This window comes from Phocoena phocoena, chromosome 17, assembly GCF_963924675.1.
Source record: "Phocoena phocoena chromosome 17, mPhoPho1.1, whole genome shotgun sequence".
Classification (NCBI taxonomy): Eukaryota; Metazoa; Chordata; class Mammalia; order Artiodactyla; family Phocoenidae; genus Phocoena; species Phocoena phocoena.
Window position 1 is genome coordinate 29,925,011 of NC_089235.1, and position 13,091 is coordinate 29,938,101.

Here is a 13,091-nt window from a genome sequence, read left to right on the forward strand (position 1 = left end):
GCAGTAATTTAAATAATAAAAAGCATAATCAAACAAACATACAAAAAAAACAAGCCCTATGCCTAAAGCCATGGATGTAATAATCCATGATTTAAGACATCTAGAAAAATAGGGGTAGTGGGTTGCTTCATGCTGTGGCTTTAATTGTTTAATTGTGTCTGGAAATACCCATAGGCTCAGGCATTTGTTAGGAAATGGCAGTAGCAGGCTCTGGGATGAATGTTTTGGTCTCAAAATTCAATGTTTGTGTTTTCCTAGACATCAAGCAAGGGTGTCCCTGCCTTCATCTCAGTAAGGGCTGCAATTTTGTTATTTGGCAGGTGGGTGTGGACTTCACTGGCTCCAATGGTGATCCAAGGTCTCCCGACTCCCTTCATTACATCAGCCCCAATGGTGTTAATGAGTATTTGACTGCAATCTGGTCTGTGGGACTGGTCATTCAAGATTATGATGCGTGAGTATGACTCCAACACATAACTCCCCAGAAAGGGCAGTTTCTGTATCGTCTGCTGGTTCTCTGATGTAGTTGATGGGATAAGGATGCTGGGGAGGAATAGCTTTCTCCCTAAAATTTCTTGTCTTATCTTTTCTATTTTTGCCTTTGTGACAGTCTTAGTTAGTGTTTACCTTTGACCTCTAATCTCTGGCTGTGATTAGTTATAATGTATTATATATAGCTTGCTTCTTTAACAGCTGACTGAAGTTGGCAAGGCTTTTAGTTTCTTTGATCTGGTTTCCTTGGGGTTTACTCATTTGGGATAAGTTATCTGTGTAATTGAAGTCCAGAAGACACATTTTGTAAACACTCATAGATGCTATTTCTTAACATGTTTATTTCCTTGGCAGTCATTGTCAAATTATTTTCTTAATGGTGATTTTCAACAAGTGTTGAAGGATAACTTGACATAATTGCTATAAAATATTTTGAATAGATTCTCAATGGATAGATTTTGAATAGATTTAAATAGGTCTTCTTGAAGGTTTAGTAAACAATAGGAAAAAAATCCACATTATTAACTTTTTGTTCTCAATCTATTAGGGCACAGTAAAAATTTTCACCTATTATTTTATGATAAAAGCCCTTACATATTTGATGGAGCTTTTCATTAATTTGTTATGACATTTAAAGAGATGAAATTTTCAGGCAAATGCAAACAAGTCTACAGCAGGGGTAGCAGTTTCAGTATCAGCCTAATAGAATTTAAGACAAAATTCATTAAATATAATTTAAAAATTACTTTATAGGACACCTTATTATATAATCCAAAATGAAAATATAACGGTGGACATGTTTAGTAACAGACTATCAAAATATTTCAATTGAAAATAGCTAGAAATATAATAAAAATTTCAAAGTAACACAGTTGTAATGGGACTTAGATAAAAAGTAGAAAATTTACAGGGTTACTTTCTCAGCCTGGGTCCTGGAAGGTAAAACAAAAGGTTAACTAAAAAAAGTTTACCACATGGAAACTAAACAAACTCTTAAGTAGTTCTTAGATCAAAGAGGAAATCAAAGTGTAATAACAGACTATCTAGAAATAAAGGGTAATGAGACGACTGTACATGGTCCTGTCTTTATAGAGTAAAATTTCTGGCTTTATGTGTTTTATTTTTAAATAAGAATTGAATATAGAATGAATTAGCTTTTCAACAGAATAAAATTAAAGAATAAGAAGAAAAATATAGATATTGCAATAGTAGGAGATTCCATATACATGTTAGCTATTATGTGTCAGAGAAAATTTTAAATCCTTTTTATATGGTATTCATCAAATACTCATACTTAGCTGTGAAATAGGTGCTGTTATCATCTTCATTTTACAGGTGAGAAAACTGAGGCATAGGTGATAAAGTAACTTGTCCAGGGTCACTCAGCTGGTAACTGGCAGAGACAGGACTGAACCTGGACTGTCTGGCTCCAGGGACATGCCCTCACAACTCTGCTGTGCTGTGCTTCCTCCAAACACACAAAATAATGACTTGGAAAGTCACCAAATTAATAAATTAGATGGAGAGATGATTCTTTGCAAGTTCAGCAAAGCTTAGGCAAACCTTTGGCAACACTGACCCCCCGAGAAAAAGAGAAAATGTATAGAATATTAGTTATGAGACAGAGATTATAAGCATAAATTCAGAAAAAAATAAAAAATTATGTTAATGTTCTGTAAAAGCTTATGCTATTTCATTGAAAAATCTAGGTTAAAGGATGATTTGTTTTAGAAAGCTGTAAATTACCAAATTTGACTCAAAGAAGTAGAGAGGACTTCCCTGGTGGCACAGTGGTTGAGAATCTGCCTGCCAATGCAGGGGACACGTTTTCGAGCCCTGGTCTGGGAAGATCCCACATGCCGCGGAGCAACTAAGCCCGTGCGCCACAGCTACTGAGCCTGCGCGGCTGGAGCCTGTGCTCTGCAACAAGAGAAGGCCGCGACAGTGAGAGGCCCGCGCACCGCGATGAAGAGTGGCCCCCGCTCTCCGCAACTAGAGAAAGCCCTCGCACAGAAATGAAGACCCAACACAGCCAAAAACAAATAAATAAATAAATAAATAGATAAATTAAAAAAAAAAAAAAAAAGAAGTAGAGAACCTGTATAGCCCAGGAACCGTGGAAGGAATGGAGTGGCTGGTCAAAGAGCCTCTCCTCACGAAGGCACCGGCCAAGACAACTTTCATACATAAATTCTACCAAACCTATGAGGAATGAATTCAAACCTGAGAGAATCAAGTGAAAAATATTAGAAAGTGTGAAAGTTTAAAAGGTGGTCAGATACAACATAAAATAAAAAATCAACAAGTTTTCACTAACCAGCAAAAACCAAATGAAGAAATTATAGTGGATAAAAGATCACAATTCATAATGCAAAAAAAAAATGAGAATGAATTTAGTAAAAGGTGTAGGATCTTTAGTGAGGAAAAACTACAGAATTGTACTGAGGGACAAAGAAGGAAACTTGTTTAAATGGAAAGATATACCACGATTCTAGTTAGGCAGATGTCACAATGATGTAAAATATAACATTTCTCCCTATGTTAGTCAGTTTTAATCAGAATTGCAGTGAAACCCTGACAAAATGATTCTTAAAATTTTCTAGAGGGTAAAATGAATCAGAATAGTCAAGAAGTTTTTCAGGGAAAAAGAATGAAGGGGAATTTGTTCTAGCAGGTACTAAAATTTATTTTAAACCTATATATATATTTATATATATAATTTAATTTAATTTTTTAGTGGTTTATAACATTATATCAGTTTCATATATACGGTATTATATATTAATTGAGTATGGGACTAGTACATGACCAGTAAAAACAAGTAAGCAGTCTTGAAATAGACCGAAAAGTGTATGTGAATTTAGTATATGATAGAGATGGCATTTGGGGGGAAAGGAGTTGTAACAGCTGTCAAACAGGACAGGAACTGGATTTGGATCCCTGACTCATACCTGTGTATGTTAGGATACTATTCTGTATAGACTATAGACAAAATTGCTGAAATGGCTACCCCAAAACAAAGTGGTTTTGACAAAATAGAGGTTTATGTCTCTTTCATGTTGCATCTCTAGAGGTAAGTAGTTCAGGACTGAGAGGGCAGTTCTGCCTTTTATAGCTTCCACCCTGGGTCCGAGGCAGCTGCTGTGATTCTCATCCTCTCTAGCCAGTGGGAAGAGGACCAAGGAACTGAGAATGCATGTGCTTTCCCTTTTAGAGTGTGATTGAGAAGTGGCTGACAAATCATTCTACTCGCACCTCCAGCCACCTAACCACTGCCAGCCCAGAGAAGCTAGAGTACAGCTAGTGTGGTTGCCAGTAGCCCAGGGGATCCATAATTAAAAAGGAAGAGAATGGATACTGGTGTAGAGTAGCAGTTTCTGCTTCATATCCTACTCCAGATGAATTTCAAGTTTAACATCAAAAGCAAAGCTTGGAAGTTCTAGGAGAAAATATATATGAATTGTTTATAATCTTGCAGTGAGGACAGCCTTTAAGCAAGACAGAGAAGGCAAAAATCATGAAAGAATTTTTATGTGTTCACATTTATTAATATTAATAACTAAAAAAGGGAAGATATTTTAAACAAAGTTAAAGACAGACTATCAACCAGGAAAAATATCGTGACATATAAGATATAGGTTCTATCCTCAATGCAAAAAGAACCATTAAGAATTAATATAAAAAAGAATATCCCTAGTAGAAAAATTAGTGTAATCATTACAATGTTTTATAATGGCAAGACATAGGGTGTCTATCATTTGGGGGAGAATATCTATACAGTGGAATACTTAACAGCCATTCACATGATGTTATATATTCTGGTCCATAATTATCTCTAAACACTTGGGCCTAATATTTATATATTTTGCTGCAGAAATGTGAGAGTTTTACAATGTATGGCATTTGTACCATGTTTCTGTGGCTATAAATGTATGAATATTCATATTAAGTGGCATAAATAAAGGCTATAGATAACTTCATGTCAGTTGAGGTCAGGTTTTGCTGCCAAATGAGTGTTTTTGTAAACAAATGAAAAAACTTGTGCATTTTAAAACTTTATGGATTTATTTATATATTTATTTAGTGAAACGATAAACTGTATAAATAAAAAAGAGTATGTTATAAAATATTAATATAAAGTCCATTTTAATAGATATAGAGAGACATTTTTCTCCTTCAATGCACAGAAAAATATTTAGAATGAGAGTTGCCAAATATTAACATTGGTTCTAATCTTTGTTTTATATTTTTCTAAGATTTCAAATTTTTAGAAAATAAGCTCATATTGGTTTTATTATGAATAAAGATAAAAATGACCTTTTTCTTTTTTCAAATTTTCTTTTCAGTGATAAGATGTTTCCAGCTTTTGGTTTTGGAGCTCAGATCCCACCTCAGTGGCAGGTAAGAGGAACTCTCATTGCAAAGCTTTGCCTCCTAGCAAAGCAAAACAAGCCTCATTAGTCCTTTCATCTTTTGACAGGTTTCTCATGAATTTCCAATAAACTTTAATCCGTCCAATCCCTACTGTAATGGTAAGTTAAAAATAAACATGAATTTTTAAACTGAAAAAAGCTACTCAAATTTCCCCTCTAGGTTTCTTTTTGTGACATATTGAATTTTCTATAGTGTAAAGTAGTAGAATTTTGCCCCAAGTTGGTGGTTAGCATGGTAATGATAATAGATAATAATGCAGATCACTATGATGATGATGAAGATTGCAGGCTAAATTCTTCTACCTTAAGAGTTTTACTAGAACCAACGATTCTCAATCTTGAGGGTAGATCCATAAGAATATGCATATTATTTTCACATATAAGTTGATTTTAAAATAAACCTTCAATGAAAACAGGTCATTCAGTATACAGATGCTTTTCTCAGATTAGCAGTTAACTCTCTTTGAAGAAAAAGTGTCTAGCATCAAATTACTTGTTACACAGGGTTCTGTAAGGAGATGGGGTGGGCTAAAGAAACACAGAACTAAGCTCCAAGAGTAGCTTTCCTTTGTGTGGAAAACAGGGACAGGCATTTCTTTCATTTCACTTTTCTGTTTATCCCTCAAATATTCCAGTGCCTCTTCCTTTTTGCCACATTGAGCAATCAACCTAAAATACCAAATCTCCCACAAAACTATGTAAGACTGAACAGTTTGGAGGAGGAAAAGATATAGGGGCAGAGGCATAAAATTGTAGACAATAAGCTAATTTTCTGCAAAGGGTCCTTTTAACAATTATAAAACAGAAGAGAGTGTTCTTTCCTTCCCTTCCTAAATAATATTCATAAAGTAGAAGAGCATGACCATTTTGCTGGGAGTAGTTTGTATTAGGATTTTCTCCTTTTTTCTGAAACTCTTTTCTTGTACTAATTCAGTGTTCTTTTATGCACTTTCAGTGGCTGGTTGTGACCTTTTGTATCCCTAGGCATATGAAACTGGGAATATTTTTCTTTTCAAGAAATGTGCTTCATGCTTATGATGAAATTGGAACAATTTTTGGAATTTGTTGTAATTAGATTTTATTTATGGCAAGTAAATATGGATGACATACCATGGGATAATTCATTTTAGAAGTTCATTTACTCTGTGAGTAACATGAGCCCATCTTTGGGCTGCCACCAAGCAGAGCTTTTCTGCTTTTGGTTTAGTCTGGAAAAAACAATCACTTTGATGTTAGACAGAGGAAATACTACACAGAAAAAATACAGCCTTATTTTAAGACAAGGGAGTTTAATCCCGTTTTCCTAATTAATCATCCACCTTAGTTGCCCAGAAAGAATATGTCTAACTTGTTCCCTTGATGTAATGGAAAGATTTTAGCATAATTTAGTTTTAGTTGAGGAATGGAAGGCAATTGATGTTTATGAAGAAATTTAATTAACAGTTTTGTATACCTTGAGATTGAAAAGCAAGCTAGATGATAAAAATGGAAGAAAATATTACTATTGCTGTGGTTATGGGTTAAATTTTTCTATAGCATATATCATTACAGTAAGATCCTGCTGCTGGCCTATGTTAATATTATTTTTGTAACTACTGGACTGACTAACCTCTAGTTCCAGCCTCACCTTATGCATGTAAAATCACCTCTACGTATAAATTAGTTACATTCTCAAAGGTTGTTCATAAGACCACTTATTCCTAAACTCAAAGTGCCTAAGAGGAGTTTATTGGCAAGTGGAGAGACTTGGTCTTGTGAAGCTTTTAAACCAGGTATATGCTTTTCCTCCTTATTGATCTATGTCCTGCTGGACATTTTTTAAGCAAGAGACCTGTTTTGGTTTACAGTAAAAGTCTTTTAAGATTTTCTTATTAATCTTAGCAAGGCACTCTTGGGAATTTCTAGGATTTCTAGTCTCTTACTTACATCCCAGACACTCTGTTGTGTATTAGGGGCAGATTCATCAGCAGTGCTTTAATCAGGAATGCCATTCAACTTTTGATAGGTTGTGCTATTGTAATCAACAGTCTCTAAATCTCAGTAACCTGTAATGACAATAATTTATTTCTTGCTCACTTTACAAATCACTTGGTGCTTGGCTAGACTGCTGCGCTGCTCTGTTTCTACTCATTCTGGGTCTCGGGCTGTCTGGGATATGCTGTTCCCATGGCAGAGGGGAAAAAGCAAGAAAGCTGGCAAAAACAGGCCGTGATTCTTAAAACATCTGCTTAGACATGGATGTCATATCCATTCATATGCACTGGACAAAGCTAGTCAAATGGGTCTGCCCAGTCTTCCATTACATAATGCCCAGCAGGCCTAAGGTGCACCCCATAAACAAATGCTTTAGTGTTTCTGCAGCAAAATGTGATAAATAACCTGGAAGTGAATATTTGCAATTAATAGAGTCTACTATACCATGCTTAACCTTATATGATATTTCTGTAGAACCTCTGGTCATATATGTAAAAGTTTTTCCGTTTTTTCAGTTACGTTTTCTTACCTTGTCATCAGTTATATGCTGCAGCATCTTTTGTATGGTTCTTTTTCCATCAGTCTTATTCCCAAAACATATCAAAATTAAGCAATATAACAACCATACCTTAGACTAATGAATAATTTGGCTGAGGTGAAAACAAATGCCTTCTAGTGGGGGAGAGTAAAGTTTATAGGGTTTTTTTGTGATAGAGCATAGCTATGGAGTTTTGTAATATTATATACCTTAGAGAACTCCTGAATATAGAACTTTTGACTGTTTAAAGCACTGTATGTTGGTATATAAATTAAATTAGCCAGTATGGTGAATAGTAAACAATTAAATTGTGCTTGAGAATTTTTAATCCTGCTTTTTTTGTCTAGGAATTCAAGGCATTATAGAGGCATATCGGGCCTGCCTTCCTCAGATAAAACTCTATGGACCAACTAATTTTTCTCCAATCATAAATCATGTGGCCAGGTTTGCTGCTGCAGCCACACAACAACAGACAGCTTCTGTAAGTGCCCTGTCGCCAGGGGGCAGAGAGAATGTGGATTGGTTGTTGTTCCCAGAGCCATTTTTCTGTTTATTTGGTCTGCTGAGATACAAAGACAGGGCATGAAGCAATGATATATCATCCTTGGTTTGGGAGTAACATCTGTTGTTAAATTAGTGACCATTAAGAACAAGACAACAACTGAACAACCTATATACTTATAAGTTTTTTCTCTGTCTTTTGAAAGAATTTTCTCAGGTAGGTTCTCAAAAATTTTTTTGAAGTAGCCTTAGCAAGTTTAGGCTTCAGGAGACCTACCACTTCAGTTGCTGTTGCAAAATTACTTAGCATACTAAAGAAGTTTGAATTAGAGAGTCATTACCTGTTGGACCCTGGATACCAAACCCCACTCAGCTTCAGTATCCTCAGAAATAAACGATAAGTACCTCATGCAGTTGTTGAAAGAGTGAGAGAAGATAGTTCATATAAAGTGCACAGTGCCTGAGTCAGAGTAAACACTCAGCACATGATAGCTACTATTATAAATCTTATTTCCATTTTAGACTTAAATGACCCAAAGGATGGAGTACAACTTTATGTAACATTTTACCACTCTCTAAAATGATTCATCAGAGATGATGGGATTGAGAGAAAGATTTCCCCACCTTGAACCATATCCATTTTTTAAAAAGAATGTTTTAGTTTGATGAACGATTCTACTTCCTCCGTATTTGATCTTTTAAAAACGGAGTTGCCACTTGCAACTTGATAGGTACTTTGACATATTCAGTACTTCAGTTAAATCAGAATGTTTCAGTGCTAACTGAAAGTTTAATCTCTGACATTTAGGTGTCTTGCTTCTGTGTATTTATGCCAGCCCTCTTTTGTGGTCTGTTGCACTTTTAATGAAACTACAGTTTTTGTATCAGTTAATTTCCTTGTCATCAGAGAATCTTAGAATATTTCATATAGATGGTATCCTGGGTAGAGACTGACAAGGAAAATGAGCAAGAAAGAGACTAAATGACTCATCAGGCTGGAGATGTCATTAACCATTGCTTTTTTTTTTTAACATCTTTATTGGAGTATAATTGCTTCACAGTATTGTGTTAGTTTCTGCTGTATAACAAAATGAATCAGCTATATGCATACATATATCCTTATATCCCCTCCCATTTGCATCTCCCTCCCACCCTCCTTATCCCACCCCTCTAGGTGGTCACAAAGCACTGAGCTGATCTCCCTGTACCATGCAGCTGCTTCCCACTAGCTATCTATTTTACATTTGATAGTGTATATATGTCAGTGCTATTCTCTCACTTTGTCCCAGCTTACCCTTTACCCTCCCCGTGTCCTCAAGTCCATTCTCTACATCTGTGTCTTATTCCTGTCCTGCCCCTAGGTTCATCAGAACCATTTTTTTTTAAGATTCCATATATATGTGTTAGCATATGGTATTTATTAGAGTCTAACCATTGCTTTTATTGTTGGGGAGCTCGGCTGGCTCAGTGGACATAATTGTCTTTCTTGGCAGCAATATTTTGTGCTCTTAATCATTACCGATGGCGTGATCACAGACCTTGATGAGACCAGACAAGCTATCGTTAACGCTGCCAAGCTGCCTATGTCCATCATCATTGTCGGAGTCGGAGATGCTGACTTTGGTGCCATGGAGTTTCTGGATGGTGATGGTGGAAGTCTCCGCTCCCCGTCGGGCGAGGTAGCCATCAGGGATATTGTCCAGTTTGTGCCTTTCAGACAGTTCCAGAACGTGAGTACCACTCCTCCCTACTCTTCATGCACTCTAAGGTGTTTGAACACAGACCTTGGCTGGTCCATAACCAGGCAGTTGAGTAGGTGTCAGGGGTTGTTAGAGTGTGTGAATTTTCCATTTTAAGACCCTTGATTAAATTTGGCAGTTTTTTTTCAGGTTGTATACTTGTGTGCCTCTTGCAGTCCGTGTGATAAATTGTTTAAAAAGATGTTGTTGTGAATGTTTTAAAATATATTTTATCTTCACCTGTGTAATAACAGAAAAACTCTATTGAAGTATATGATGAATTTACCAAACTAGAAGTTGATTTGATGAAAATTGTAAACAGTAAACTGTTTTACCCAGTTTAATGGTAACATCTTGTAAAACTATAGGTCCAGAATCCTAACCAGGATATTGACTTTGATGCAGTCAAGGTCCATTATAGCAGGCTACCTCATGTAGCCCTTTTATAACCACATCCACTTCTTCCCACCTTCATTTCCTCCTTAACCCCTGGCAACCACTAGTCTGTTCTCCATTTGTATATGTTTGTCATTTCAACAATGTTATATAAATGGAATCATACAGTATATAACCTTGACACTGGCTGTTTTTCACTCAGCTTTATTCTCTGAGAGTCTTCCCAGTTGTTAAATGTATTCCTTTTTGTTGCTAAGTAGTATTCCATGGTGTGGGTGTACCAGTTTGTTTAACCATTCACCCAGTGAAGGACATCTTCAATTGTTTCCAGTTCTCATCTGTCACGTACAAAGGCTGCTGTAAACATTCGTGTACAGGTTGTTGTGTGAACATACATTTTTATTTCTCTGGGATAAATACCCTGAAGTGCAGTTGCTGGGTTGTATGGTTGTTGCATTTTAGTTGTTAAAGAAACTGCTGAACTTTTCTGGCACAGTTATGTCATTTTACATTCCCACCAACCAATGTATGAGTGGGGGTGGGTGTGGGGAATGATGTGGGTGTGTATTAAAAAGGTGGTAATGTTAGGGATCTTTGTGATGATGAAACAGATCTGTATCTTGATTGTGATGGTAGTTACACATATCTACCCAGATGATAAAATTATATAGAACTACACGTGTGCGCGCACCCACACACACACACACACACACACACACACACACAAATGAATGCATGTAAAACTGGTGAAATCTGAATAAGTTCTGTGAACTATACCAATGTTGGTTTCCTGGTTTTGATATTGTACTAAAATTATATAAGATGTTATCTTTGGAGGAAACTGGGTGATGGGTACTGGGGACCTTTCTGTACTATTTTTGCAACTTCCTATGAATCTGTAATTATTTCAAAATAAAAAGTTAAAAAACTTAATACCAAGTGAATGAAAGGCCCACATTTAAAAGTTAAAGAACAAAAAATGTATCATTAAATGCCAAAATGCGGGCAGCACAAAAGTACTTGATAAATGTTCGTGAGCATACTCAAGCATTCTTGAGTAACATTGGTTTATTCCATGTTTCATGGACAGTACCTGAGACAAGATACAAGCTAGGAATTGGGAACTAACTGCTTTTTCCTAGTCTTTTATCAAAGTGCCAGTAAAAATTTGGTTGCTAATAAAATTGCTTTGATTTTGTTTTTTCACAAGGCTCCAAAAGAAGCTCTTGCTCAATGTGTCTTGGCGGAGATCCCCCAGCAGGTGGTAGGCTACTTCAACACATACAAACTCCTTCCTCCCAAGAACCCGGCTACGAAATGAAAGGAGCTCTGGTCGCCTGAGCAGAGAGAAGTCTTTTGTGCTGTGTGGAGCAATGGATTTCCCTCTGACCCCAAATCATGAATCTGTCATTTTACACACTTCTCACGAACCCCAGCATTTATGATGCAAACCTAGTTCTCTATGGATTATGTCTATTTAAAGAATTCTTTTTTACTTTTTTTGGAGGAAAGTGCTAACTTAATCTTTGCCCAATCAATTCAGTGATTGCTAGTGATTTACAGTAATTGCAGTGAGGCTATTTGGATTAGAAACTGGTGTGAGAAAAGCGGATTTTGTTCTTGTGGTTGTTTACTTTCATATGATGAAAATATTGTTTTTGAATGTTTGTAAATAAGAAAGAGTGGAAAATTTTTGGAATGATGTGAAGGTTGCTGTGCTTTGCTCTAGGCAATATATGTTTTATAAGCCAATGTCCATGCCTGACAACAAGGGCTTCTTAAATTAGATGATATTGAATTTGTTTCTAGAACTATACTTAGTGCTATTCCATGGGATAAAACTACCTTTACTTGTGCCTGAATTTTGCTGCAGTTTAGACATGCACAGTTCAAAACAGCATGCATCCTTATAGGACTTCATGAAAAGTACTGAATGAGAAGGAAAGGCACATATTCAGTTCTTAAAATTGTACAATCAACAAGTAAAAGGAACCGCATGTAAGTAAGCCATTTTTATTTGCCTTCCTAGATCTTTCTTTTTCATTATTGAGTACCATAAACATGGTCAGATTTGACCTTTTCATTGATTGTATGTGACACTCAGGATTCTGTATCTGCATTGATGATAGGTAGCCCTAGATTCAACATTATTAGATTATTTTAATTGGAGTTTGTTAAAATGGTTAGGATGGGTTTATCCAGGAAAACTGTAAGAACCAAACATATAAGGGGAAATTCAGAATTCTATTTCCTTTTAATCAATGAAAGACTTTACTTATTAAAAAAGGCAATGTTTATACTTTCCTTGTTAAGGTCCCATATATTGATTTGTACATTTGTGTAGATTCATTTAGATATTCTCTCTTTTTTTCTTAAGTAACATTTTTAGTCTGATGTTTTTAAACTCATGATAGTGGTTATTAATCAAAATCATATCTTACGTTTTAATAATGAGCTATTTCCTAAATCCAGAATGTATTGTATTAAGCATAAAACCTGTTATAACTTTAAAAAAAATCCAGTTGCTGCATAGGATAGAGTGCGTTTTTATTTTTTTAGTAGAATTTTTTTCCTGATTTTTACCCTTTAGAACATAATACTTAGCAAACATTACCTTTTCAGAATAGATTCAGTAACGTTTTATTGAGGAGCTGTGTGCCAATTACTATGCATATCTGTGTATTGGCCAGTCATGTTGAACAATTTAACATTGAGAATTACGTGTTTATTATGGATCTATAAATGGATGCACCCTAAGCCTATCGGTCTTACTGAAAACTTGCACCACAGCTCAGGTCTCTTGTTCCCTGAAATGTCTGAAGCAAGTGAGCTTTCAGCCACGAACAGCTTTTGGCTTCTCAGAAACTGCTCATTGCCAAGGTCAGTCTGAGAGGGGATCTGCTCGCCACAGTGGTTGCCTAGCCCAGGTGAGCAGTTAACATTTTCCCACTTAGCTCTCCTCTGGATATGTGTTGTTAACCTGAAGGTACCTAACTAGTAGTCTGTTGCTCTATAGTA

At 35.9% G+C, this 13,091-nt stretch overlaps 1 protein-coding gene across 1 annotated transcript in view; it reads left to right on the forward strand.

Moving 5' to 3' along the window:
• CPNE3 (copine 3) overlaps nt 1-12,581 on the forward strand; it is a 30,020-nt gene extending 17,439 nt beyond the window's left edge. Inside the window, exons 10-15 of the mRNA XM_065895544.1 lie at nt 321-454; nt 4,839-4,893; nt 4,973-5,024; nt 7,785-7,918; nt 9,432-9,668; nt 11,284-12,581. Of these exons, the coding sequence (XP_065751616.1) occupies nt 321-454; nt 4,839-4,893; nt 4,973-5,024; nt 7,785-7,918; nt 9,432-9,668; nt 11,284-11,394 (723 nt within the window). The 3' untranslated portion in view covers nt 11,395-12,581. The remainder of the gene's footprint in view (nt 1-320; nt 455-4,838; nt 4,894-4,972; nt 5,025-7,784; nt 7,919-9,431; nt 9,669-11,283) is intronic.
• The last annotated feature ends 510 nt before the right edge of the window (nt 12,582-13,091 follow it).